The sequence below is a fragment of the Heterocephalus glaber genome, unplaced genomic scaffold (assembly GCF_053883595.1).
Source record: "Heterocephalus glaber isolate CG9 unplaced genomic scaffold, H.glaber_assembly_v1.0 deba00001481, whole genome shotgun sequence".
NCBI classification, from domain to species: Eukaryota; Metazoa; Chordata; class Mammalia; order Rodentia; family Bathyergidae; genus Heterocephalus; species Heterocephalus glaber.
The window spans coordinates 30,242,891-30,270,081 of NW_028258317.1; the positions used below are offsets into that span (position 1 = coordinate 30,242,891).

At 34.0% G+C, this 27,191-nt stretch overlaps 1 protein-coding gene across 2 annotated transcripts in view; it reads right to left on the reverse strand.

Annotated features, from left to right (window-relative positions):
• Nucleotides 1–273: 273 nt before the first annotated feature.
• The window catches only part of LOC147825878 (uncharacterized), a 180,356-nt gene continuing 153,438 nt past the window's right edge, over nucleotides 274–27,191 (reverse strand). The window contains exons 3-8 of one of the 2 annotated variants that reach the window (XR_015440051.1): nucleotides 5,419–5,477; nucleotides 5,011–5,143; nucleotides 3,228–3,280; nucleotides 1,924–2,028; nucleotides 1,224–1,324; nucleotides 274–623 (exon numbers count right to left, since the gene is read on the reverse strand). Coding sequence is in view for 1 of the 2 variants with exons in the window: in XM_087183844.1 (XP_087039970.1) it covers nucleotides 1,970–2,028; nucleotides 3,228–3,280; nucleotides 5,011–5,143; nucleotides 5,419–5,477 (304 nt within the window). In the remaining variant the exon portion in view is untranslated. Of the gene's footprint in view, nucleotides 1,325–1,923; nucleotides 2,029–3,227; nucleotides 3,281–5,010; nucleotides 5,144–5,418; nucleotides 5,478–27,191 lie in introns of both variants that reach the window. The other variant, XM_087183844.1, reaches the window with a different exon arrangement.

The following is a 27,191-nucleotide window of genomic DNA, read 5'->3' on the forward strand; positions in this document are numbered from 1 at the left end:
GCAATATCTGGAATTTGCCTAAATATTTCAGTGAGGAAAAAAAAGGGCTAAATGAAACAAGATTGTCAAAATACTGATAATTCTTAAACTTGGATGATAAGTTCCTAGAATTGGTTTTAATTTTTCTGTTTTTTGTGTATGTTTTAGATTTTTCACAAAGAAGTCTTTTAAAATGTCAATAGGATAGGTTTGGCAGCTACTAATAAATTACTGTACTTTAGAGATTGTTTTTATCTTATAGGAAACAGAAAAATGACACCTTCAAAAACAATAGAATTTTTCTCAGCATTTTATTACAGTATAAAATGTTACTGGCTTTTGAGTCATCTATCTAACCACAAATAGTGCTCAATTTGGGTATGCCATGCTCCCTAGGCTATAGAGTTCTAGTACCTCATGTATGCACCAGTTCTGAACATGTGGCTAGACAAAGTTCCTTTGACAGATATTTACATGATAACTGCTTATAGAATTTATTTTCTGGGGTGTGTTTTTGCCATCACCTTAGCTAGAGGGGAAGGATGTGGGCTTCACCTTACAGTTAAGGAGATCTTGAAGCAGCTTTAGAATTTAGTGCATTTCGAAAGTGTGACTTCCCTCCCACACTCTCAGTGCAGACAGCCCTATGTGGTAATGAGAAAATGAGTAAAAGTTAAACCTAGACCTAACACCAAAAATTTCATTTGAGTCAATAATTTCTATTATTACCATAATCAAATCTCAGATGAGAAAATTTGACCAGAATTTTTTTAAAAACCTGATTTGTTTACCTAATTTGATTATCACTTCTTTTCTCCACCTTGCATTCAAACATGTGTAATTTAAAATACATATTTTCTTTTCAACTACTCACCTATTCCATGGAACCTGTTCTCCTTGTGACTTTCTAATTGGTTCAATTAAAAATGCTTGATAGCCATCAGTTATGCTCAAAATATTGGAAATATAACTGTCATAGTAATCATTAGTAACAGTTACTAAATGCTAAATTACTTTGTGTGGAGCACAGCAATTGTTATTTATTTAACCTCATAGTAACACTATAAGGTAGACCTGCTAATATTTTCACTGCAAAACTGAAAATTCCTTCTAAACTTATAAAACCTTGTAGATAGAAGTTTGAGTATGTTCTAAAATGTTATAAAAGTGGGCTACATTTCTTAAACTGATAAATGGCAAGCAAACATTCAATCCCAAGGGCAAATGAGCAGATCAGCCCTCACTTATAGTCTGAAGTTATGAACCAGTTCCTGCCATCAATGTCCTTAGTATAGATGGTTCATTTTCTGTTAATATTTCTTCCAGAAGTTGAGAAGGTGTGGGGCTAAAGGAGAAAGAAGAAAATAATGGAATTCAGTGTTTCAACTACCAGATGCTCTTTTGAAAGTTTGTTAAAATATAATTGGAAATGACTAGCTCAACTAAGATTTTTTAATTTGCTATCAACTCTGATTTCAGGAAAACATACTAAAATTGATAACATATGAACTAGAAAGTAGCCACACTTTTGGGCACCTGCAAAAGTTAGGGGTTTTCTGGGAATTATCCCATTTAATAATCATAACCATGTGTTTATTAGCATTGGACACTATCAACTGATAAAAAATGACTTGCCTTTGATAATATTTGTTTTGTTGAAGCTTTATTTAAATGTATTTCAGAGCTAGAGCTTAAATGAAAGTGTATTGATTATTAGAATTTGTTATTATTTTACTTTAAATAATCATTTTTAATTTTCTATAATTAAAAAAGGAGCCAATTTTTTCTTAATAAAACACATTTTTCCTTGTAAACCTCAAATGATACTTAATGAGCCTGGAATGACAGATATGTTTTTCTGTTGGTTGGTACATTTATCACCATGTCTCCAAAATGTACAGGAAAAAAGACATTTAAAGCTGGAAAGTAGAAAGGAAGTTTTACCTTTTCTGTCATCACACAAATTATTAGCAGCTTTCCAGAACCCATTTCAATATCCTTTTTCATTTTCTTTAAACAAGGTCATCAGGGTTTTGCAAATATTGTCTCCTAAGAAAGAAAGATTTTTTTCATTAAAGATGCAGGCATTCACTTTTTTAAAAAGTGGCAAATTCCAGCTAATTAACAAATCATCAATTAGTAGATCTCTGCAATGTCAGTAATAAAGCTATGAGGCATTGCCTCTTATGAACAAGGCTGTCCATAAGAGCATTGTGTAATAATAGGACAAAAAAAGGACTATATTTAAAGAAAGGTGTTTATCACTTTGAAGTTTCAAAGGACTATAAAATGATCTCACTACCTTCTGCCTCCTTGTCCTAGTGTGAAACACATAAAGAGAATGGACTTCTCTTTTATTGGTTGCAGCCCTAAAGCAAAAATGGTCACTTGACTTTCTTGGGCTAACAAAGTCACTTGTATACTAAGGATAAGATCACAAATTCCTTATTATCTGAAATTGTTAATTTTATTGTCAACTTGGCTAGAATATGGTGCCAAGTGTTTGGTTTTCCACTAATTAAAATGTTGCTGAGTATCTATGTTTCAGATGTGACTAACATTTGATCAGTAGACTAAGTAAAAGAGATTTCCCTCTATAAAGTAGATGGGACTCATCCAATCAACTGAAGGTTGAACGGCAAGGGCTGGAGTTCCCTGAACAGAAAGGAATTCTCCTCAAAGCTGCAGCAGAGAAATCCTGCCTTCATCTCCAGCCTGCTGCCTTGTAAAATTCAGACTTAAAACTCTAATATCAGCTCATTTGAATTTCCAGCCTGTGGCTTTCCTCTCAGGATCTTGTGAATCAGTGCAGGGCAGAGGATGCCCGTACTTTCTGTTTCTGTGAAGAACGCTAATATTCTACCTTCAAGTATTTCCAAGGTTTTGGTGAATGAGAAGCAAGTGACTTTTTTTAAGTTGAAATAATTCAAGGTGATTTTTCTAATTTCATATTTGATAGATCTATAAATAGCATCATAGTTTCTCTCAACTTCTTGTTTAAAACCCATAAATGGCTTCCCAGTCCCCCAAATCCTTAGTATGACCTACAAGGTCCTTTGTGATCTGTCCCAGACAGAACATTCATCTGACAGGATGACTATTGTCAGGGATGGGTACAAATCAGTTCCTCTTGCTTGGTCTGAACAACCAATAAAACAAAGGGCACCAGAGACTGTGCCTTTGTGAACACAGAATTAAAATAGCTGGACACTGGTGCTATAATCAGTAGTTTTCGTAAAGTGGAGTACCTGGGTGAATTATCCTCTTCCTTGCTAGATACTTCTGTCCAGTCAATTGGGACCTGCAATCAGAAACAGATTACGTTCTTCTCTAAGCACTGCATATGAAATAATGAGGCTTTACTCATCAGCACTCATTTCTTCAAATTCCATTCACATAATTGGATCTACCATGAATTTTGACAATACACTATCACATGTGTGTCCTGCTTTGTAAGGGATATACCCTAATCACATTGATGGAACCTGAGAAACACGCTGGTGCTTTTGACTAAATAGGAGTGACAGCCTGGTCTCAGCAGCAGCACATTTTGAAAATTATCTATTCAGTTACTATTCCAAAGTGCAGATCACGTCCACTTTGGATCTATCTTTAGGTCCTTGAATTTGAGTGGGAAATGTTTTCTGACACATTTCCTCTAATCTGAAAGTACTAATCCCACTTGGGATCTAGTGCTTCCTGTGCACAGATTGGGCACCATATTCCTTGAATAATATGGCCAGATGTATTGTTCCTATCTATAAGTCATTAATTCAGCAGCCTCTCCTAAATCCACCTAATAATTCTTCTGTTGTCAGCACAGTTTCAAGAGCTTAGGTCATCATGTTCCCACCCTTCACCAAGAACAGTGTCATGCTTAGCTTTTAAGTGATATTCTTGTACATCTGATTACAAATTAAAACTGTAGAAGAGACTAGTCAGAAAATTGATAACTGGATACTAGCAGTTGAACCCAAATCTATCAGGCTGGCTATACCATTATATCTCAGGACCATAACACATGCACACACACACACACACACACACACACACACACAGAGAGAGAGAGAGACATATATATAAACACCAGCCCAATAAGGAAAGGGAGAAATTTTCACATACTCCCAGTCACTTATAAAAACAGGAAGAAATCTTGACCTTATTAAGCAAAATCTGGATTGTGTAGCTGTGACTATAAAATGTACAAACAGAAATAAGAAAGTCTGTATAGGACCTGAAAAAGAGAAGCAAAAAGCAAGAAGTGGTCATTGTAGCTCATGCATCATTCAAGGGGGAAGTGAATTAAACCCTGAGCTTGGAAATTTCATTCCATGAGGCTGATTATAGTTTACAATTAGATAATTCCTATTTCATTCCAGAAAAGGTGGAAAGCACTCTACATTTATTAATTCATTTACTATCCAGCAGTCTATAAGTCAGCACAAAGTAGTTCCATTTGTATGTAAAGAAACTGAAGCACAAAGTTTATTTATATCATTTTCCTGAAGCCAAGAGTAGAGCTGGACTTGAATATAGACAGCCTGATTCCAGAATCAGCTCTCTAATATTAAAATACAGTAAAATTTGAGAAAACTGCTTTCCTTTATCTTTGGGAAGAGAAAAGGAAAACTAGCATTAGTTGAGAGCTTGCTCATTGCTGGGAATTATACAAGGAATTTTACAAACATTGTGCTGGAAACAATCCCATGAATCAAATCATCTGATCTTCATTTTATGGAGGTAGAAACTATGCCTCAGGGAAGTCCATAGAGAATCAAATACTTCTCTTGGGAATCATCAAGAACTTGTTAAAATCAAAGCCAATGTTTTTGTTCCCTTTCATTTCTTGAACACACTCAAGAGGGGGTACAGGGAGAGGGACAGGGACTGGGACAGGGAGAAGGAGAGGGGCGGGGACAGGGAGAGGGACAGGGACAGGGAGACAGAGAGACAGAGAAACTACTAAATTCAGCTGTCATCAGAACTTGTCAAACTGAGTATTTTTGATCCCTTCAATTGTTTGCTTAGTACCTTAAAGACCAGTTTAGATGTGGGAGAGAAGGTCCAAAGTTACAACAGAAGTTGCAGCCAGAGGCAAGGTCAGCATCCACAAATCCCTCCAAGTGTAAATTGTCCAGAGACCTTTCTTTTACACTTTTCTTAACTGTAAAAGTAATATACTTTGTAAAAGGATGTGTAAAAAAAGAAACATATAAATTAGAAGACCCTAAAACTCACCATTCTGTGGTAATAACGTTAGTATGTAAGGTTGAAATGGTATCTTATAATGCCTGTATTTTAGGTAATACTTGAATCTCATTATATCACCATTTATTTGTTCTTCCACCTTATATTTCATCATGAATATCTGTTACTAAATATTGTTTGAAATTTAAGAACTAAACAACATTCACAATATGGACCTATAAATGAACATACCACAGTGTATCTTCAATTGTTGGACATCAGTGTTGTTAGCAATTTCCACCATTACACACCTAAGAGACAGAGATTGTAAAAGCACCAATTCATTAATCTGAAAGTTCATAAATAAGAAAAAGAAGCAAGTACATGCCTTCCCAGCATGGAGTGCTTTAAGGTATCAAATTGATGCTGACAAATTTTTCTTTTTAAAAACCTACCAGTTAATTAGTACAAAAGAATTGATAGAACTAGAAAATTGCCATTTTATAAATTCTTAATAATGGATATGGGCAATGATCACTAATAAACATTATAACCATTATTTAAAGTGTCAGTGACATACATGATGATGGAAGACTTGCCACAACTTACTAACAATCTCAGCAGCACTAAAATTGGGGCAACCAGAAATTACAAGTATTCTTCTGGTGTGCTACAATAGGAAGAACAGAATATCACACCTACAGTATCTTGCCAAATATAAAATTAAAAATTAATCTGAGTCTAATCAAGCCTCTTATTGTACAATGGAAATAAGAGGGATAGAGAAAAAAATCTAATAATACTGTGAATCAGGCATCAGCTAGATCTAGAATGTGATACATTCTATAGGACAGATTATTCTGTTTTATTTATCAAATAAATATCAGGAAAGAGAGGGAAGCATGCTGTATATAATGTGAAAATCTTCTTTGGATTCTAATGTGAACAAAATTATTGAAAGACATTTTTGAGGCAATGGAGAAATTTGAATATAAAGCCATTCTATTTTCTTAAACTTAATAATGGTCTTTGGTTATTTTTTAAACCTTTATTGTACAAAAGTTTACAAATAAAATAATAATATGATACCTTGGATTTGCTTTAAGGTATTCATGAGATTTGGGCAAGAAAACAGCAAACCAGAAATAAATGAAACAAGATTGGAAAAATACTAATAATTTTTGAAACTAGGGAATGGGCCCATAGAGATTATTATTAATCTTTTTTCTATTTTTATGTTGAGGTAAAATATTACATAATAAAAAGCTTTCTAAAAATGCTGACATAAAATTTTTAAAATATATAACATTGTTTGAAATTCTTACTAAAGCCACAGAGCACATCTCTAGAAAGATAATTATGAAGTCAAAGGCATAAAATTCTTTGAGGTTCTTAAAACTATTTTTCAAAAACTTTCCAAAAAGTTTGCACCAATTCATAGTACCACTGATGTGTATGTGTCCTGAAATATCACCAAAGTTTTATATATATACATATATATACATTATTTCTATTCTGATAAAAAAAATTCTTGTTTTAATTAAAATTTTCTTTACAAAATGGATTGAAATCTTTTATTAAAAATTAGCCTCTTTTATTTCTTCATTGAATTGTCTGGTTATATTCTTAATCCATTTTTAACTGCAGTCTTAATGTTATTTTGACATTGATTAAAAATAAAAATCTGTGTTTTTTTATAAAATAGAGTACTACTCAGCCATAAAGAATGAGAAACTAGAGTCATTTATAGCTAAATGGATTCACATTGAGGGAATACTCTTAAGTGAAATAAATAGGACACACATGTGTAAACACTAAATAGTTTCTCTGGTGTGAAAATCTAAAAGTGTAAATAAGGATTAAAATGAATAATTGATAACGTGAAATAGAAAGAAAAGGTCCAAAGGGGTAGGAGAAGTGGGAGGAGTAGGGGAAAGGAAAGAAGGGAAAGGAAAAAATATGGGAAAAGGAAATAATGGAAACAAAGTCTTTGTAAATAGGGAGGGGTGGAAGAGTTGAAGGGAGGGCAGGGGAATGGGGAAAAAACAGGAACCAAGATGCATCATGTAAAGGTACAAGTTCCCAATGAGAAATGTAAATGTATTGTATACCTAAATGTACCAATAAAAGAATTTAAGGAGAAAAACTTTTTAATTAAAAATAAAAATTTTTCTTTATCTGATGACAAATATTTCCCCTTTTGTTTGATTTTTATTTTATTATTTTATAAATATTCAGAAGTTAATGTTACACAATCGTTTCTCTAGACATGTCTATTCTTTCATTACATTTGTGCTTAAAAAGTCCTACCCTCTCCAAAGATGAGGTATATATTCATGTTCTTATAATATTTTAATGATTTAATTTTTATTTGTCCATTTTAATCTACCTGGAATTCACTTGGTGTGTGGCTTATGGTGACCATTGGAATCTTATTTTAATATTTTACAATTAGTAAAACAATCATTTTTTTCTTTCTCCTACTATTTTAAGATACCACTTGACATATATATATATATATATATATATATATATAATCTGCTATGTTTATGACCTCCCCAATAACAAGAAAATTATTGAAATTTGTGCTGTACCATATTAGTCTGATTTTGTACCTGGTGAATATAAATAGATTTTTTAAACAATCTAGAATAAATAAGAAAAACAAGGAGAGGAAAGAGACTATTTCAGAATGGGCAATAGATTAATCTAATGTATGAACCTATCCGACCCAGAACCTTGTAAGTATCTAAACAAAAGCTGTGCTCTAAGAGAGAAAGCAAAGATTCTGGAATCAGTGTACAAAGGATTTTTTTAAATTTATTTACTAGCTATGCATTCTTGGACAAAGCATGTGACTTCTCTGATCTTGTCTCCTCCACTTCAAAATGAAGACAATATCTATGTCATGGGATTCTTGTAATGTAGGTGATAGATGGCTGAGAAATCCTTGCAAAATATACAATAGTTTATTGTTCAGTTTTTAACAGAAATGTTACTTATAAACATATGGGGGAGGTGACAACAAATTCACTGGAAGACACTGGAGATGTTTGCCATGTCATTCCCAGTATTTTCTACAGTTAAGATGTTTATCTTTAAAGCAAATGAGTGTAATATGTAATGTGCCAACTATGATGAAAAGAGTTTAAAAGCACATAAAATGTCTTGTTTAGCTTGTGGGAGCTCTGTATCATTAAAGGAATTAAAATATTTTACAATTAATCTCAACTCCGTATGGTCAATTTGACTGAAGCCTAGGCTAGACTAAACTCTTTATTACTTTGAGACTTTTTCCAATGGCCAACCGGAGACACTTGTATAATGAGAAACTGTGAGTAGAAGGGACAAAATCCTCACCGTAGTCATAAGCAAAGAAGGAATATTTGGTGCTCAGAGTCATCCTTAATAGCCTTTGAACAAGTGAGCATTACATAAACTCTTCTCTGTTAATTTCAGCAAATCTGTAGGTTCCACGCAGATGGTATCAGAAGCAGTGACTTATGCCTTTAAACAGATGGAAGGAGCTTACAGTGGTGGCACACACCTACAACCTCAGCACTCTGGGAGACAGGGAGGAGGATCCCAAATTTGAGCCCAGCCTAGGCAATTTAGCAACTTAGGAAAATCCTGTCTCAAGGTAAACAAACAAACAAACAAACAAACAATAAAAAAAAAATAGGGGCCACAAGTGTCTCTCACTGTAAAACTTCTAGATTCAATCCCCAATATTGGGGGTGAGGGGCTGGAGGGAGATGGAAAGAGCTCACAGCAAGGCAGTAAAACATAATGGGGACCTGGGGAAGCAGCCCAGTTTCCAGCAGTAATTTTGAGTCCTTATATTTCCTCTCTGGCCTTAACAACCTCCAGGCTGCCTCCAGCAAGGACTCTCCTCTCACAGTCATCAGCCTTTAATTTTATTCACACTAGCTTCTCTGCTCTCCGCCTGCCTGACCAAGCACTGACTAATTCCTTGCTAACTTCCCAAACACCTGTGGCCTCACTTGGTGTACCTGGCTTCATCCTCCAAGTCAGTAAGTCCCACAAATGGGACATGTCAGGGCACAAACTTTCAATAAATATATTTTATGAGTAGATTTGAACTTCAAATGAATAGGAAAAAAAACTAGTAAAAAACTGAAAGATTTCAGTCTCAAAATGGATTGTGCAACTACAGCCATTAAATTATATTAAGGCATAGAGTTCGACTGGAAAATGGATCCCCTAAATGCTCACATTTGCATTTTCCTCAAGTCAGACAGAAAAGGTTTAAGAAAAAAGAGCATGCTAAGATAAATAACTTTTCAACTTAGTTTGGCTTCCTTAACTTTTACTAATGAGATCTCTAGAGGAATTTCGTAGTTTTAATTAAGAGCAATTAAAGAGAGAAAAAATGTATAGAGTATTTTTAGATGTGAGCAAGAATGAAAAAAGTGAATCTATACACTTCTCATATACAAATTTAATCCATTCAGTTATTCACCACTGATCTAACTAGATGCAAATTTGTACATGTAAAACTGAAACGAATCTAAACAAAACACTGTTTTATATAACCTCTAAAACCAAGTACAAACAACTACAAACAAGAACCCCAGATTGACTACAGCCCAAATAAATTGGCCATACCTTTTTTCCTATATATTTGAGCCTTGAAATTAGACACGTTATTTAATTATATTTTCTTCCAATTTCTCAAATTCCTATTAAGTACCTATCGTGTGATAAGCACAGCTAGACATTTGTCCATAGATTTCCTCACTTAAACCACATAACCCTGAGAAGTTGACAGTAACATCAAATTTACCAAAGAACACAAGATGAAGAAGTCAAGTAACTATAACGAGAAATATTTAAAACTAGGTCCTCTAATACCCTTCCACAGTTTGCCCGTCCTTCCCTAAACTCCTTGCTAAATTCAGTTGGTAATAAGAAAAGCATAACGAGAAACATTATTATATAATATACTTTAAAATATAAAATAGGGTGGGTGTGTACTCTGGGATGTTGAGGCAGGAGGATTACAAATTTGAGCCCAGCCTGGGCAATTTAGCTACCAAGCAAGAACCTGTCTTAAAACACACATAAAAAAATTAAAAGACTGGGAATGTAGCTCAGTGCAAAGGCTCAATCCGTATTACCACTAAGGCAAAACATATATATATATAATTATATATTATTTTAATATAACATATAATATAATTATAATATGTTAGAATTATAATTGTGCTAATTATATTAATTATATATTATATAATTAATTCTATTAATTATGATATATTATATATCATATGTTGTGCATAATTATATAATATATTATATATGTTATTGTTTTATTTCATATTTAAAATTGGATCATTAATTTCAAATTTAAAAGTTTCCAACCCTAACTATTCTTACCACTGTGTGAAAGCTGAGTCATTGCAAAAGTCCACAAAAGCCAAAAAGCCTAGACTCTGAAGACGAGCATGCAGTCTTGAAAACAACTTCTGCCTCTGCCTGCATTTACTGTTATGTGTGGATAAGTCACCTCTCAGAACCTCAGTTTCCTGCTTTTTAACATAAAAAAATTTCTTCCTCAGAGATTGGACTCAAAAATTAAATACTGCCTAAATTACTCTAGTACGTGCCCAGAAAATAGTAGCTGATGTGGTAAATTCCCATTCAGGAGCAAGTTAACTGATTTGCAGATTAAAGATAGTATTAAAAACACATCCATACACATAATGCTATATATTTATTAAACACACACAAGCTAGGAGATTATGAAGTAAAAGTCATGACAATTAACGCTTGCAAGATGGAACATGTAGTGTTTTGACCTCTCCAACTCCACCAGTTGAGGCTCCTTTGGCCCGTCCTCTCACTCAGCCCCATCCCTTATGTCATTCTTGCCATCCCCACCCCGCACACTCCCGCTCTCCCAGTCCTGGTCTAGTCTTGGTCTCTTCTCCTTCTTTTATCATGGAGGTGATTAGTCCCCTGGTCATGTACTTCAGATGGAGGTGATAAAGAGTCAAGTTCCCTTTGCACCCAATAACATTTAATTTTCCTCAGCTTCTATGCTTAAGTTAATGGATTATTTGGAATTATTTGTGATCTTTCAACATCTTGCCACACTCCACCTCTTCCCCACACATACCACCTCCATTATCAACACTTTTCTCTCACTTAATTTATATTTGATTTTTTTGTACTGACTCTAGTTTATGTCTCAACACCCTTAAGAAGAGAAAGTAATTTCCTTTTAAAGATACATCCTAGTTGATAGTTTCATAACTCTGGGAAAAAAATCCTTTCTCACACAAGCCAAACTCTCCTTTGGGGTAATATGTAATTAGACTTTTTCTTCCCTTTTATAATACAAAAAAATCATAACAAAACCCCTCGTCTAATCTGTTTTTCATGAAATCAGCTCTTCAGATAAGATCTTAGACAAATTAGGTTATATCACATAGATACTAAATTAAGTGAAAATGCCCATCCCAAAAGATTACATATAATAGCATTCCATTTATATGGCATTCTGAGAAAAGCAAACTATAGGAACAGAAAACATAAGGGGCAAGGATCTGGAGTTAGGAGGTAGAATGTCTGGCTCTAAAGACACAGCAAAGGCAATTCTTTGGGAAGTTAAAATTAATGCGGATCCTACTGTGGTGTTACGTTGGTGATTACAATAATCGATGCATGTATTTATATTCATAGAACTAACTGTACACTAAAAAGACAAATACTACTATATGTAAATGAAAAATTTTAAAAGAATAAAATGTATTAGTCTCTTATCATGTGCCAGATGTTTATCATTATTATTTAATTTTAATCTTCATGATATAGGTAACATTCTCATTTTCATTTTTTAGATGAAGAAACTGAGGCATAATGACCTTAACTATTCCAGAACTAAGTATCCTTGCCAATGTCCTATAATGCCTCTAAGAATAGCTGACATAGAACTATACCAACACAATTTAGCTTGCAAATGGAGCAGAGCTTATGCCAATAAGACAAATATTGTTAGGGACTCAAAAAGTCTGTTTTAAAAACTAGTATCTAAACTTTCCAACTCCTAGTTTTCTTTGCAATTAACTGTCTTCCTGTTTATATACTAAAGAAATTTCACAATCTATCTCTAATGTTTATGGGCACTGATAAAATTTTTTTCTCAAGTACCCCTGAAGAAATCCTGATTACAGTTTACAGAAATCACAATATATCAAATTTAAACTCAAATACATTGCTTAAAAGGTCAAAAATCTTATTCCACTCCCTACCTACTTCCCCAAAACTAAATCCTTCCGGATATTTTTTGGAACTAAAACCTCTTAGTAATGAAACAGACGGATGAACACTCCTACGTCTGTGCCTTGTGGTCATTCTTACATACTCGTTCAGATCTTTCACAGCCTGAAATCGATATACTTACAAACTCCATTTTGTGCATTTTTCATGCAAAAAAAAAAACTGTTCTTTACAGAAGGGGTACACAGCAAACTTCATAATTCAGCAGTACCCACAGCTGGAAATGGAGAACAAAGGGAAAGAATTGTGATGCTTTTTGAAACTAAGATTTACAAAGATTCCTGAATTTAAATTATCTTGAGATAATAATGCTGCTTAGTCTTGATGCAGTTGGTAGAGGATTTGCTTCTAAATGTTTAATGGTCAATATTTGTTCATGATGAATATTATTACCTCAGTACTATGCTCAAGACAGATTACACACATAATCATGAACACATTTTTCTTCTATAGGTGTGAAGGCTCAATGTCTGTGTTACATTTCTGCTTTTGTTTGACCTTCCCAGAAACATTCAAGAGTTCTTGTTTTGTTTTGTTGTAGGGCTTGTTTGTTTGTTTGTTTTGCACAGGGGTGTTTTACCACTGAGCTATATCACCACTGAGCTATAAAACTATATCACTTTCTAGTTTTATTTTGAGATAAGATCTCTCTAAGTTGCCCATACTGGCCTTAAACTTGGGATACTTTTGCTTCAGCCTCCCAAGTAGCTGGGATTGTAGGTGTGCATCACCATGCCAGGCTTGGCCGAGAGTTTCTCAGACCATCATTTTCCTTCTCCATAGTTAGCCTGAACCTTAAGATTCAGAAACAGTTTTTCTAATGAACTCTACTATATACCTTTGCAACTACAATCTGATTTCATATAGTCATATTAAGTAAAGGATCCAAAGAGATGTGAAAAGAGCCTCGTGGTCTTTGGAGCCAAACAGTGCAGGATCCCATTCAACACCCAATCCCTTACTATCAGTGCAACATAAGACATGCTATCTGAATTCTCTGTTCTCTCTTCTGTAAAAGTTCTATAGACATATTTACCTTTTAAGGCTACCAGGAGAATCAAGTAAAATGATGCTGGTCTAACAAAATTCTTGCCACAGATGAGAGTCAATATAAGTGGTAATTTTAATCACAGTCAAAAAGAAACTGCAGATGGAGCATGTTTATCTATGGCCTTTTACAGTTGGATTTTACATACTTCCTTAGGCAAATTTCTTACACTTTGCCTCAATATCTAGTTTGATTGTGTTATAAATTCATAGGCCTTTTAGTGTTAATCATTAGTTACCAGCACACTTCTAATGGAATATAATAGTCTTTAATTTATGAAATATTAGATTCAGTAAAGAAATGTTTAAGAGATGTGAAATGACTTTGCAACCTGGTGCAGCAAGCAGGGATATTGCACAACAGTTCACAGACACACGTCCGCCCACACACCCAGGAAGTGCAGGGGGCTGTGGAAGTCAGTTGCTTATCTGTTATGTACACTGCAGAGATGTAAACAAGACCATGTGAGGACTCAGCTAGAATGCTTCCTCTGAGTCATTATTAAATACACTTCCGAACTGGTAGCGAAGGAAATAAAGCTGCTGTACCCCAAAGACACCCTGGACAGAGTCCCAAGGATTATGGGAGTTGCATTCAATATTCTCTCAGAAACCGATGTAGCAATTAAAATAGGTTTTATAATTCAAAAAATGCTGCTTAATAATCAACAGCTGGCATGAATTAGAAAGTGTTGTAAACTCATTAAAAGTATCCTATCACAGGTAACTGACTTACTATGTGGAACGGCAGAATATTTTGAGATCATTGCATGTTTTGCTCCATAGTTTGACCTTACCACCAAGAGCCACAAGTTACAAATTGAGTAGGTCATTTTGTCTCAAAAGGTTAATTATGAAGCACTTAAAGCTTTTCCAATATAAAAATAAATTCTCTGGGTTCTGGTATGACTGAGACTTTTTTTTTTCTTATTGTGGGTTTTGATTTTTCCTCCCATAAATTGGTTTTATTTGATGTATCCAAGTCTTAAATTTCTCAATAAAGAAAAAAAATCTGTGTAAAAAAAGAACGCTAGCATAAATTTCTACTTGATAATCACCTTTTGTTAGAGTTGTCTAGTATTTTAATTCAGGATTAATGAGTCAGAGAACTTCCCCACGGTTTTTTTAAAAAAAGAAAACAGAAAATCACAGATTCGCATAGACACCACAGCATGGTACAGAGGGAAAGATCCAGTTTTGAAATCAGAAGTGTACCAACTTTACATTTTCTAATTTTGTGATCTTGAACAAATTATTTTTTTTACTAAGAATCTATTTTCTCATCTACAAGATCATGACATTCACAAGGTTTTTATTAAGAACAGATTAGACAAATGAGTACTTTAACAACCAAAAAGATTTATATGAATATGGGCTTTAACTTATAAATGTCTTCAGGTCAACTAAGACAGAGTCAAAAATAAACTAAGTTTAGAATGCACTAGAATTGTTTTGCTTGAAGTAGATAATGAGTTCTAAAGCTTACATTCCTTTCTGCCTATAGTATATTTGCTTTTTAGGAAGGAAGTTAAGGTAACATTATCATCACCTGTAACTGGAAATCTCCAATTATAACTAAATCTAGAGAATACAGATCTTCATGTAAAATCTTATTTCTAAGGTTCAGAATACTGAATACTAAAATAATAAATCATGAAAAGAGGAAAGAACTAAAGCATTTTAATCCTCCCCAAAGTTCACAGAATAGGATGTTTCATTGTGTGTTGTCTGGATGCTCAGACACTAAAGGACATTACCATTTCCAGCAACCCAAAGTTTGACCTCACACTTGGACTTCTGAAGGTAAACTTCCTGAGAGGAAATTAAATCCAGAGAACCTCTTCCAGCTTGGGAACTGGTCCTGCCAGTAGGAATATGAAAAATATTGAGAAATATTGAGATTAAATTAATCTTTAAAAATTTATCTTTAAAATACTAAAGCCAACAAAAAAGGCAGTAATTTTAAATTTAGTAGAGGAAGTGAAATCAGAATCAAAGATATCCAAAATATCCTTCTCTTCTTGACTCTGTTCCTATAAAAATATATTCAAAAGTAAGATTAAAAAGTTCCTCCCCCCCTTCCTATAACAATTTTACTTAAACTCTTATCTTCAACCTTATAAATGAAAACATTAGACCAAGAGAAAAAGAATTATGGCAATTATAATTTACATATGTGACATGTATAAATTAAACAAGAAAATTATTTATCTTATTTTTATTACTCAAGCTATCCACCATCACTTGGGCTCTATTTCTTTTTTAAGGTGTGGTCTACCTCCTGGGTTTAGTAGACAATTTAGAGGTCAAATAGAGTCCATCCTTCAAGCAGATGAGATGCTATTTTTAAAAGACCTCAAGAGAAGGAAATTCCACAAGCTTTCCTAGATACATATTCCAGTGTCTATCAAACCTCACTGTCTGAAAATTTTTCTTTTTTTCTTATCTAAATCCCTCATACTGAAACTTAAACCTGTTGCCTCCTGTCTGGTTGTTAGTGAAGACCATCCTCACTCTTCATAACTCAGTCTCCTCACACAAGGCTCTTTTTAAATTCTCAAGACAGGCAGTACTTGATTTCTAACTCTATTCACAGCTCTTCAATCATCATTGTTACCTAGTTTTCTTCCAAGTTTTTCTCCTGAATTCTTTTATTTTTATATTTATTTTGGTATTGTGGATTGAGCCTTTACACTGAGCTACATTCCCCAGCCCTTTTAAAATTTTAAAACAGAGTCTCGCGATGTCAGTAAGAGCCTAAAACTTTTGATCCTCCTACCTCAGCTTCCTGAGTAACTAGGATTAAAGGCACCCAGCATCTTTGTCCATTCTTGTATTCATTTCAGATATCCTTTTGAAATAATCTTTTAAAAGCAATGAAAATGAAAATTATTCAGTAATTTTATGGTATTAAAACAATCTATTTTCAATATTTTTTGCTCCTCCATACACATACATATATCATTGTAACCATAATGCATAGTTTTATGAAATTTATTCCAAGTTTGTAAATTCTTTCCTAAATTTCACAACCCACAACATGCTTAGCATAAGCTATTTTATCATTGCAATTTTGATAATGCTGGTATAAAGTTTATGATTTGAAACATCTCTTCTTTAATTTGAGAGAATTAAATGATTGGCTACAAAGTACCAAAACACTGTGCTAGGTTCTAGGAATTCAAAGCATTTAACAAATAGTCCACCTTCTTTTTTAAAAACTAACTATAATTTTAAAGATACTCTATGGATGATCCGTACATCCACTTAATACTGTCAACCTTGGAGGGTGGGTTAACAGAGCTGAACATGGGGGAGAACAGATCCTAAAGAAGCCAGGCAAGTGATCAGCAGAGGCAAGAAACTAGGATAAATTGCCATAGCAACTACCACTTACTAGAACGCCAGGGAACCTGAGGACAGAATGTCCAGCGCAATCTAATTTATCTAGAGCCCTTGGAGAGATACTTGGTTAACATCTCAGCTCAGTGCAGCTGCCTTCCAAATCTTTTCTTTACCAGAATAGCAGCTATGCAATAGTGTTAATCAGTGTTGTGATACTGTGACATAATACCTGTTACAATCAACTTATAAGGGAAAATTTTTCAGTTCACAGTTTCAGAGGGTTCACCCCCTGATGGTTTGACCCTGTTGCTTTGAGACAGTACATCATTATGGGAGCACAACGTATGAAGAGCCAACTGTCTCATGGAGACCAGGAAGCAAAAGAGAGACAGGAAGAGGCCAGCATCAGTTTCTTCACCTTAAAAACAAATGTGGCTTGTGGTGTATTCCAGAGTTCAGATTCCAGCAAATATCAAATATTAAAAACAATACATCACCTTTCTAAAAACTGAACACACAATCCTTTCTTTAAGGGAAAAAGGCTATGTCTATTTTTACTAAATTTTAGGCTGAGATTTTTAAATGGCCAGAGATGAGCTTTTAATGATACAAACAGCTCGCTGTGGCACATGTGCCATAAATTTGCCACCAAAGTATACAGTTTTCCCTAAGAAGTTCAGTTTTTAAGATTGGATCTTGATTTTAAAATATTGAGGAAGCTTGCAGCTTAATGGACTATGGTTGAAGAGCAAAGAGCCCAGTCATCCATCTATTCATTCAACAAAACTATGTTAATAATTAATTACTGTATACAAGGTTCTGTGCTATGAATTGGCAATATTTTGAAGAGCAACATTCAAGGTCCCAGAAAAGAAGAAAGAATAGCATATTTGAAATAGATAATTGGGAGTTTAAGAAAGGATCTCCTTGTAAAGTGTGGACAGCAAAGGGAAACAGAAGCACCCTGAGTCCAGCAACAGTAAGGAGCTGGAAGAGCACCCAAGTGTCTGAACTTTTACACCCTTAGGCCCAAATCATCAGAGAAAAGAAATAATTATACAACCTAACAGCTGTAGCAGAGGACCATCTGAGAAGACCTATAGCCTTCACTGAAAGCATGCTGCTACCACCCAAATGTCCCACAGTCCTCTGATCTCCACTTAAGTGAATGCAATTGGAAGGCAGGAGAACCCAATGAAACAACTCTTATAGATAAGCATAATGAGGAATTACAGCACATGCTTTTCTCTTTAAAACATGGTTCCTTGACAAAGAGATGGAGACATTAAACAACTAAATAAATGGACAAATAAGATAATTCCAGATAATTATGAGGGTTCTGAGAAATTTAAAACCAGGATATGACTGAGAAGGTAAAATTCCCTGAGAATATAAAAATAAGTCATGAGCCAGGGATTTAGCTCAGTGGTTCCGCCACTTGCCTCACAAGCATAGGACCCAAAAAAAAAAAAAAGAAGTCATCTGCAAAGATTAGGATGGGAATAGTTTCCAAAGGAGGAACACCAAATCCAAAGGTCATGGGGTAGAGGATCCCTTGAACTGTTTAACAATTGGAGAACAGCCAAATGGCTGTGGAACATATTAAGGCAAGGAGAGTAATCATGGAGGTCAGAGTAGTAGGCAGGGCCCATATCTTGTAAGGGGTCTCATTGATCATGGCCAGGACTCTGCTTTAAAGAAAAGGCCCTACTTAAGCACAACAGGAAACTATTGGATGATTATACACAGGAAAATATTGTTACTTTGTTTACAGATTCTAAAGATTACTTAAGCTGCTATGTAAAGACTGAATGAAGTTCAAGGATACAGGAATGGAAATAGAGAGGCCAGTTGTAAAGGTGTTTCAGAAGTCCCCAGAGTCAGTAGTGGTTTAGAAACAATGGTAGCATGGAAATTAAAAACAAGATAATTTATACTGCTATAACAAAGTATCATAGTTGAATGATTTATAAACAATAGAAGTATACTTCTCACAGTACTGGAGGCTGGGAAGTCCAAGATCAGGGACAGATTCTGGTTAGGCCTGCTTTCTGGTTCATAGATGGTTATCTTTTTTCTGGGTCTTCACAAGTGGAAGGAGTAACAAAGTTCTTTGGGGTCTTTTTAATAAAATCACTATCCTAGTAATAACTGCTTTCATGACTTAATCACCTTACAAAAGACCCACCACCAAATACATCACATTAGAGATTAGGATTTAACATACAAATTTTGAGAGGACATAAACATTCAGTTTGGTCAGACACAGATGGTCAGACACAAAGGATGAAAAGAGAAAAGAAAAAAATTACTCCCAGGTTTTTTACACTTACTCATACACCACTTCTTGCAAATTATGTAGCACAATTTGCATTCCCCTTGAACAGATAACATTCATTCTTACCTCACTAAATTCAAATTTGTAATTTTCTCTTTCAGAAATGTTCATTTTCTCCTGGTCTACATAGTTGATCTATATAATTCATTGTTCAAGCTTTAGAATGTTTACGTCAATAAGCTACCCCTGATCACTAGACAGATCTGGCTTCCCCCCTCACATCTTCCCACAGCAACTCTTACAAGCAGCACGCATCACCTACCATTTTAGGTGCAGAGATTTCTAGTGGATGGGAACAATATTGTTCCTTTCTCTTATTCTCTTGTGCTTACCATGGCTTACGGCATGCTGAAAGAATTCTAAATGAGCAAAACAATGAAATATAAAGAAGCGTCTTAGTAGAAAATTAAGTCACTTTACACTGGGAAGATAAAGGTAATTTTCAAAGAGAAGTTGCCATTGGAGTTAGATCTGGAAGGAGTTTAGCATTCAAATATAGACGCAATGGTGTCCTGGGAGGAAAAAATTGCATGAACAAAAGAACACAGTGAAACATAGGATAGATGTAAAGAAAACTAAGTACATCATAAACTGCAGGAAAAAACAAGGACATAGGGATAATCTTGAAAACAGCTGGAGGAGAAAGAAATATTACACTCAGAACAAAAATGATAGGAATAATGTCTGGCTTCTCATCAAGAGCAATGGAAACAGAAGACAATAGAACACATAAAATTACTGAAGTAAAAGACAAAAACTAGATTTAAAAAGCTATCACCTCAGAATCCCAGTGAAAATGTCTTTTGAAAATTAAGATAAAAGAGTTTTTTTAGATAAATGGAAACTGAGAAAATGTATTACCAGCAAGCTTAGTGCTAAGAGAGAAGTTATTCAATTACATCAGTTTCAGAAAGAATGAAAAACTGCAGATATTGCAAATATGTTAGTAAATATAAAGATTGTCTTTTAAAAGTTTTTAAAAATTTATTTAAAATACATCTGAAAATTTAAAGGCTTCCAGGGATTTTCAAACATCTGTGGATATCTTTAATATACAGATCAGAAATCAAACAACAGGTATTTTATATCAAGGTATTTTATTTGACATTTCAGAACACTGGGCCCTAAAGAAAACTATGCTTCTAGAGAGGGGACAAAAAGCCATGTTTACAAGATTGTAAATAGAATTGCAGGAGGGCCCTTTTAATAACATCACTGGGAAAAAGAATATACTGCCTTCAAATATGTGAGGGAAATTATTTCTAATCTGTAATTACATATTATTTAATCATGCAGAAGGAAAAATAAGGTTTCTTCAGATTTTCAAGCTTTTAAAAAGAAATATCTTGTACTTCCCATAAATTCTTTCTAAAACTATTGAGGAAATTCTTCATTAAGCATGGGGTGTAACATTAGAAGTTTTCCACAAGAGAAAAATAAAGATACTACAGAAAAGAGCTGTTCAACAGACAGAGATAAAAACAGAGTATTTAGCAAAAAATATACATATAACAATCAATTTTTAATGACTTTCTAGGCTACTTAGTGGAATTCTTCAATCTTGCAACTTAAAGTCATCGGAAAATTCTATTGAATCATTTGTTGATGATTCTCTTTTATTTCTCCATTTATTTATTTGTCACATACCAGGGAAGTGGCAAGGAGAAGCAGCAAACGATGGAGTAGAAAGTGGAAAATAGAAGCACATTGAGTTTAAGGACTTTTGTTTAAGCTTTAGTTTCCTCAAAAACAGAATCTGAGAAAAAACTTACAAACAAGGCAAAGAAGTCAGAGACTAAGAGTGGAAAAGCAAACACTTAAATGCATTCTTAAAATCACTGTTGTAGGCAGGTGGTGCTCAGTGATTCCTGGAATCTACACCGGGTTATGGAGACTGTCTTTTTAAATCGATGTCCTGAGGACTGATCATTTGTGTCCATCGCCTTGCAGCCCACATCAGTTGAGTTTTGCCTTGGGATGTAAACCCCAGTGTATTTTCAGACTCAGAACACCTACTTGAATTGTTTCCCAGTGACAATTACGAATTATGGCACTGGAAAAACCTGAGGGCAAAAGTGCAAAACATCTAGGGCTTGAGGAAAAATATCAGCACAATGTAAGCCAAACTGCCCACTGCATCCACACTGTAATCAGAGATGAGGCCAAGAGGATATGAGTCAGGAAACCAGAATAATTCACAATCTATTCTTTGTGCCACTCAGCCATCCTTATGCCTGCCCACAAGAAGTCTCATACACCTTTAAGTCTTCAAGGTACTCGTCAACCACATCTCTATACATGACTTAGTAGATAGGTATTAGTAGAATAAGATACAGTCTTTACTGCTTCTGAAGATGTATTTGATATTTATCTACTCATTTCTCCACCACTTATATTAAATCTCTCTTAATTGGGTGATTCATACCATCAGCCCTAAGTGGGCTATGCCCATGGCTACCTTGCTCTTGTCAGGCTATGGTTGCTGCATTTGCCATTCACCATGTCACTGGGTATATGACTGCCAAGAAATTCCCATGATTTAAATCACTGCTATCACAAAGTATCAGAAATTAGCCAATACCTGTCTATAGATAGTATAGAGTTAGTTGACTAAATCCATTTTAAAATTATGCCAATAAATGGATTATAAGACCAGTTACAATTATGTATATGACATACATATACATATAAAAATAAATTCGTGCTGTGATGATAAACAAGGAAAAGGTAAAGAAGAAATTAATGCAAATTTTCACTTTTTAAATGACTAATTTTGTGGCATTTTGTTTTTTGAAATGAGTTGTTATTTAATATCAGGTTCTAAAATTAGGGGACAAAATGAAGATCTTGAAAATAAAAAAGTAGAACTTCCTCCTTGTGCACACATGCATGCAAAATAAAACTCTCTCTATTCTTAGGTCTGGAAAATTTCATCTTATACACTTGAAAAAGAATTTTTACAACAAAAAAGGAAAATAAAAAATAATGTAGTGAAAGAACTTTGCAGAAACAAACCAAATGTCACAGAAATGCTTTCACACCAAAGTTTATCATTTCAAATGAAGAGGCTGTTTAGTTGGAAACAAGTCTATAAAACACTAAACTTTCAGTTTCCCTATTTTGGAATGGTTTTGTGCTATTTTCTTTTCCTTTTTTTTTGTATTAAACTCTTTTATTGGTACATTGTAGGTATACAACACAATTACATTTCTCATTGGGAATTGTACCTTTACATAATGCATCTTGGTTCTTATTTTTTCCCCATTCCTAGCCCTCCCTTCACGCCCTCCACCCTTCCCTATTTACTAAGACTTTATTTCCATTTTTTCCATTTCTCATCATTTTTTCCTTTCCCTTCTTTCCTTTCCCTTCTTTCCTTTCCCCTGCCCCTCCCACTACCCCTACTGCTTCGGACCTTTTCTTCCTATTTTGCATTATCGATTATTCATTCTAATCATTGGTACATTTTAGGTATACAACATAATGACATTCATCTTTGGAAATTTGCACCTTTACATAGTCTGTCTTGTGCTATTTTCTGCATCTCTTTAGTTATTACTTAATAAGTATCAAATTCATATATACACCTTTCTTTTCTTCTATAGAACTTACATTCTTCTAAAAACCTAACACCACCCTTTTTGGTTTCTATTTTATTTAATAATAGTTAATGAATAGTTACTGTATACCACTGTGCATGTGTGTTGATATTACCATTAGTAACAAAGGCACAGGACATACCCTTCTGATGATTAGCATCTAGATTTGTGTTCTGCATTTGGAAAGTGATTAATGCTCCATCTTCAAATAATTCACTTACTCTTTCTGACCCTCAACTTCCTCATTGTTAAAAGCAGGAAGGTTTTTAATATGCTTCAGAATTGTGTTGACACAAACATATTCATTCATACATGCATTAAGTCAATATACAGTAAGTTTCCTCAATATCTAATACGTCCATTTTTGTCAACCAAAAATCAATATGCTAATAGTATGAGTTAACATTATGTGTATGCAGTGAAATGAAATGACTGTTTTTTTGGTACCAGAGATTGAACTTGGGACCTCACACGTGCAAGGCAGGCGCCGGAACCACTGAGCTAAATTCCCAGCCTGAAAAGACTTTTTTACCAGAGAGTATTTTGGTTTTGTTTAGATTTTTTTCAGTCATTATATTATATAAATTTGTTTTCTAATTTAGGTGCAGCAAACATTTAAATGGCAAATTCAACAACCAACTTGTAAACTTGGTAAAGGAAATTGTATTTTACTTCTAAATAGTCAAATAGAAACTCAGCCAAGAAAACTAGAAAGTAAATTGAGGTAAGAAGAAAAATAATGAGTAAAGAGAGTAAGATATGAAGCACGGAATTTTGGAGGATAGTTTAAACTGTACTATCTCAGAATCACATATGCTCAAACTCTTTCTCAGTAATCTTTTTGGCGGGTTGACTACCTTAAGCAAACAGGATATGTCACTGATAATCAAACTGTTGGCTTGAGTTCTGTGAATGATTTCAAGAGATGACTTATAATGAGATGTTTGTGATATTATCTATTTTTTTATATGTGCATTACTGTTTTTGAAACAAAATTCCATATACATCTTTACATTATAATATAGTATTTTTCCCAAGTACAAGCAATAGACATGCTTGAAATTAGTGATACAAAAGTCATTTATGTTGCTTTAGAATACACAAGCAGCAAATTTAAAAGGAGATAAATATATTATAATTCCCACAACTTTCTTCTTTAAATAAATTGGGAAGCTAGGATTAATTCTACATAAATGTTTTTCCCATCATTGGCTATCTGCAACATAATATCAAATTTTCTGCTTGATCAAAGGTTTAAGTATATTCATATGATCTCAAGGAATTTGGAAAAAATTAAAGAATTTGTGATATATATTGACCTTTTGTCAGCATATCAGCTTCAGGACTGACAACCAAGAACAGAAAACAAATCTATATAGAAGAGTCAATAAAACAGAATTTAAAATCAGTAGAGAAAACTTTGGAAGTGAGTTGAATCTCAAAGATTAAAAATAAAAGGAACCATGCATAAGCAGTCTCATTGATAAAGCTGTCTCCCATGTTCCCATGGGGCTAAAAATTAACTCTGATACTGCTTTACGTGTATTCAGAAATTGGCAGATGGGGGAGCAAGGTTTCTTACTGTTGGAGAAGTTTACAAATTAGCAAGAAAACAAAACTAAAATGATACATGGGTAAAGAATTAGAACTGGAAAATCAGTATGAACTCAGGTTTAGCTCAGTATTGTTAGAGATGGCTACAAATAGAAGTATGGGGTGTGTGTGTGTGTGTGTGTGTCTGTGTGTGTGTGTCTTAGCATACATTTTTCTTGCTCTGTCAATGGAGAGGGTCCAAGGCTACTATACTTTAGTAGAACTAAATATACCTAGTGTCCAGATCTTATTTTCTTATTTTCTAATAAAAGAGAAAAATGGCTAACTCTAGGACTAGGGCAGAAAACATGCAAAATGTGCCAGAAGTATCTTGTAGTTTCAGAAATTAAGAAAACACTTTAAAAAAATTATAACCAAAAACCTACATTGACTAAAGTATTTCAGAGATACAGAACCCAACTAAAACAGTTCCTAATTGCCAAATCTAGAGCAATTTGAACAATAAAAAAGATTATAAGCCAAAGTATCAAATATTCATGAGTTTATACTGATATAAATAAGTGACTAAATAAATAAATAAAAGAAATGGAGAAAAATCTCCCATGTAGATGAATTCCAAATAATTTATATAAGCATTCCACCTTCAAGAAGAAGGAACGTAGCTCTTTATTTCTTAAATGTGGACTGCTCCTACTGACTTCTTCCAAGGAATCACTATGGAAAGGGGAGGAAGAGGGAAAGAGTAGCTTTGCCGTGAAGAAACCTGGCAACTACTACCCAGCCAGAAGATCAAGGTCCATATTAACAGTGACAAACCACACTGATCCGCCCTTGGTATGATGTGATGAAAACAGCACTTCTGTGGTCTTTCTTCCAATTACCCATAACCACGTGAGAAAGACACCAGATCAGTCCCAGCAGACATTCTACTAAGTGTCTGACCAAAACTGCTTAAAACTCAATATCATCAATAACAAAGAAAGAGATTATAACAAGTAAAAAAGAATCTGAGAAGTCTATGACAACTAAGTGTAGTTAACTGTGGTATCCTGGATGAGATCCTGGAATTGAAAAGTATATTAGATTAAAAACTAGGAAATTTAGTTAATACTAACATATTAATATAGGTGAATTAATTATAATATATAAATCTAGTGAAAGATGGCAATAATAGGGGAAACTGACTGTGGGATTTATAGGAACATTCTATACTATCTTCTCAATTTTCCACCAGTCCAAAACTATTCTAAAAAGCAAAGTATATTTTTTAAAAGATCAGTAGACACTGAAGGGGCACATGCTAAAATATCAATCTTTACACATTTTTTAACATTAAAAATGTAGGATAAACATGATATATTACAGAAATTTATAAACTTAGACACTTAGAAGGAAATTTTATACAGATTAAATAATTTCCAAGTTTCAAAAATTTCTCAGATTAAAGGGCATAAACATCTGAGAAAATATATTAAAAGTAAAAGCAGTAAATAAGAGCTTAAGATTCTGAATCTGTATTGGGCTCTTATAAAACTACATTTTTCAAAATATTATAATTTAATAATGGGCAGGAAGCATAAGAAAGCAATTGAATAAAAGGAAATTAAGGCCAGGGATTTAGCTCAGTGGTTGCACCCCCTACCTCACAAGCACAAGGTCCTGAGTTTAATCCCTGGTACCAAAAAAAAAAAAGAGAAAGAAAAGAAAAAAAGGAAATTAAAACCTAAACATATGGAGAATTATTTTGCTTAATTATGACTGAAAGAAAATTAGAGCAAAAAAGAGAGCACTACTATATGTCTATTAAATTCTCTCTATATATATTTACTACATGTAAATAAAATTACACATATAACTAAATATATCTGGTTATTATATTTGGTTATTTTATATCCACATATATGTTACGGCAATAAAATATCAGACAATGCTGGTAAAAGCTAAATAGATACATAAACTTTTAGTACATGTTTTCAGGAGCCCTGAAACAATGTTATTCACATGCGACTCTAATAATCTATCCCAGGGATTTGCAAACTGTTTTTGTAAAAGGCCAAAGAGTAAATATTTCAGGCTTTGTGGGGCAAGATAGGCTGTGTCGCCTCCACTCATTCTGCTGTTGTATGTATATGTAGCTGTATTTCAACAAACAGGCAGGGGGGAGATTTAATCCCTGAACCATATTTTCCAACCACTGAACCATATTTTCCAACCAAAATAACAAAAGTGAAAGAAAATACATGAAACAAAATTGCAAGTACTGTATGTCATCCACATACAAAGCGTTTGTAGAAAAAAATGTTAATGTAAACAGCATTAAAATTATAATAAGCTTTTTCTCCAAATGATAGAATAAAGATTTTTCTCTCCACTAGTCTTACACTTGCAACTTTTATGTATTAAAAATATGAAGTCGGCCTGTAGGTATCACCTACAGGCTCAGCTGCTTGGGAAGATGAGGCTTCTGGATCACTTGAGCCCATGAGTTCAGGGCAACATAACAAGATCTCATGAATAAGAGGAGAAGAAGGAAGGAAGGAAGGAAGGAAGAAAAGAAGGGAGGAAGAGAGGGAAGGAACAAGGGGAAGGAGGGAAGGAAAAAAGGAGAAAGGGGAAAATAAATCCTACAACCAGTTTCCTTGATTTGTGTTTTCATCAGTAAGCTAGAGGTTCCCAGGCCATCATGAGATGTGAAAGTACTCTTATTTGTGATATTTAAGTACCATACATTCAAGAAAGCATTTCAGTTAAAATTCTTCCAATTTTCCCTAAAAATAGGGTTGCTTTAACATTCAGAAATTTGAAATATTCCTTCTTTTTAATCAGTTCAGATTTTG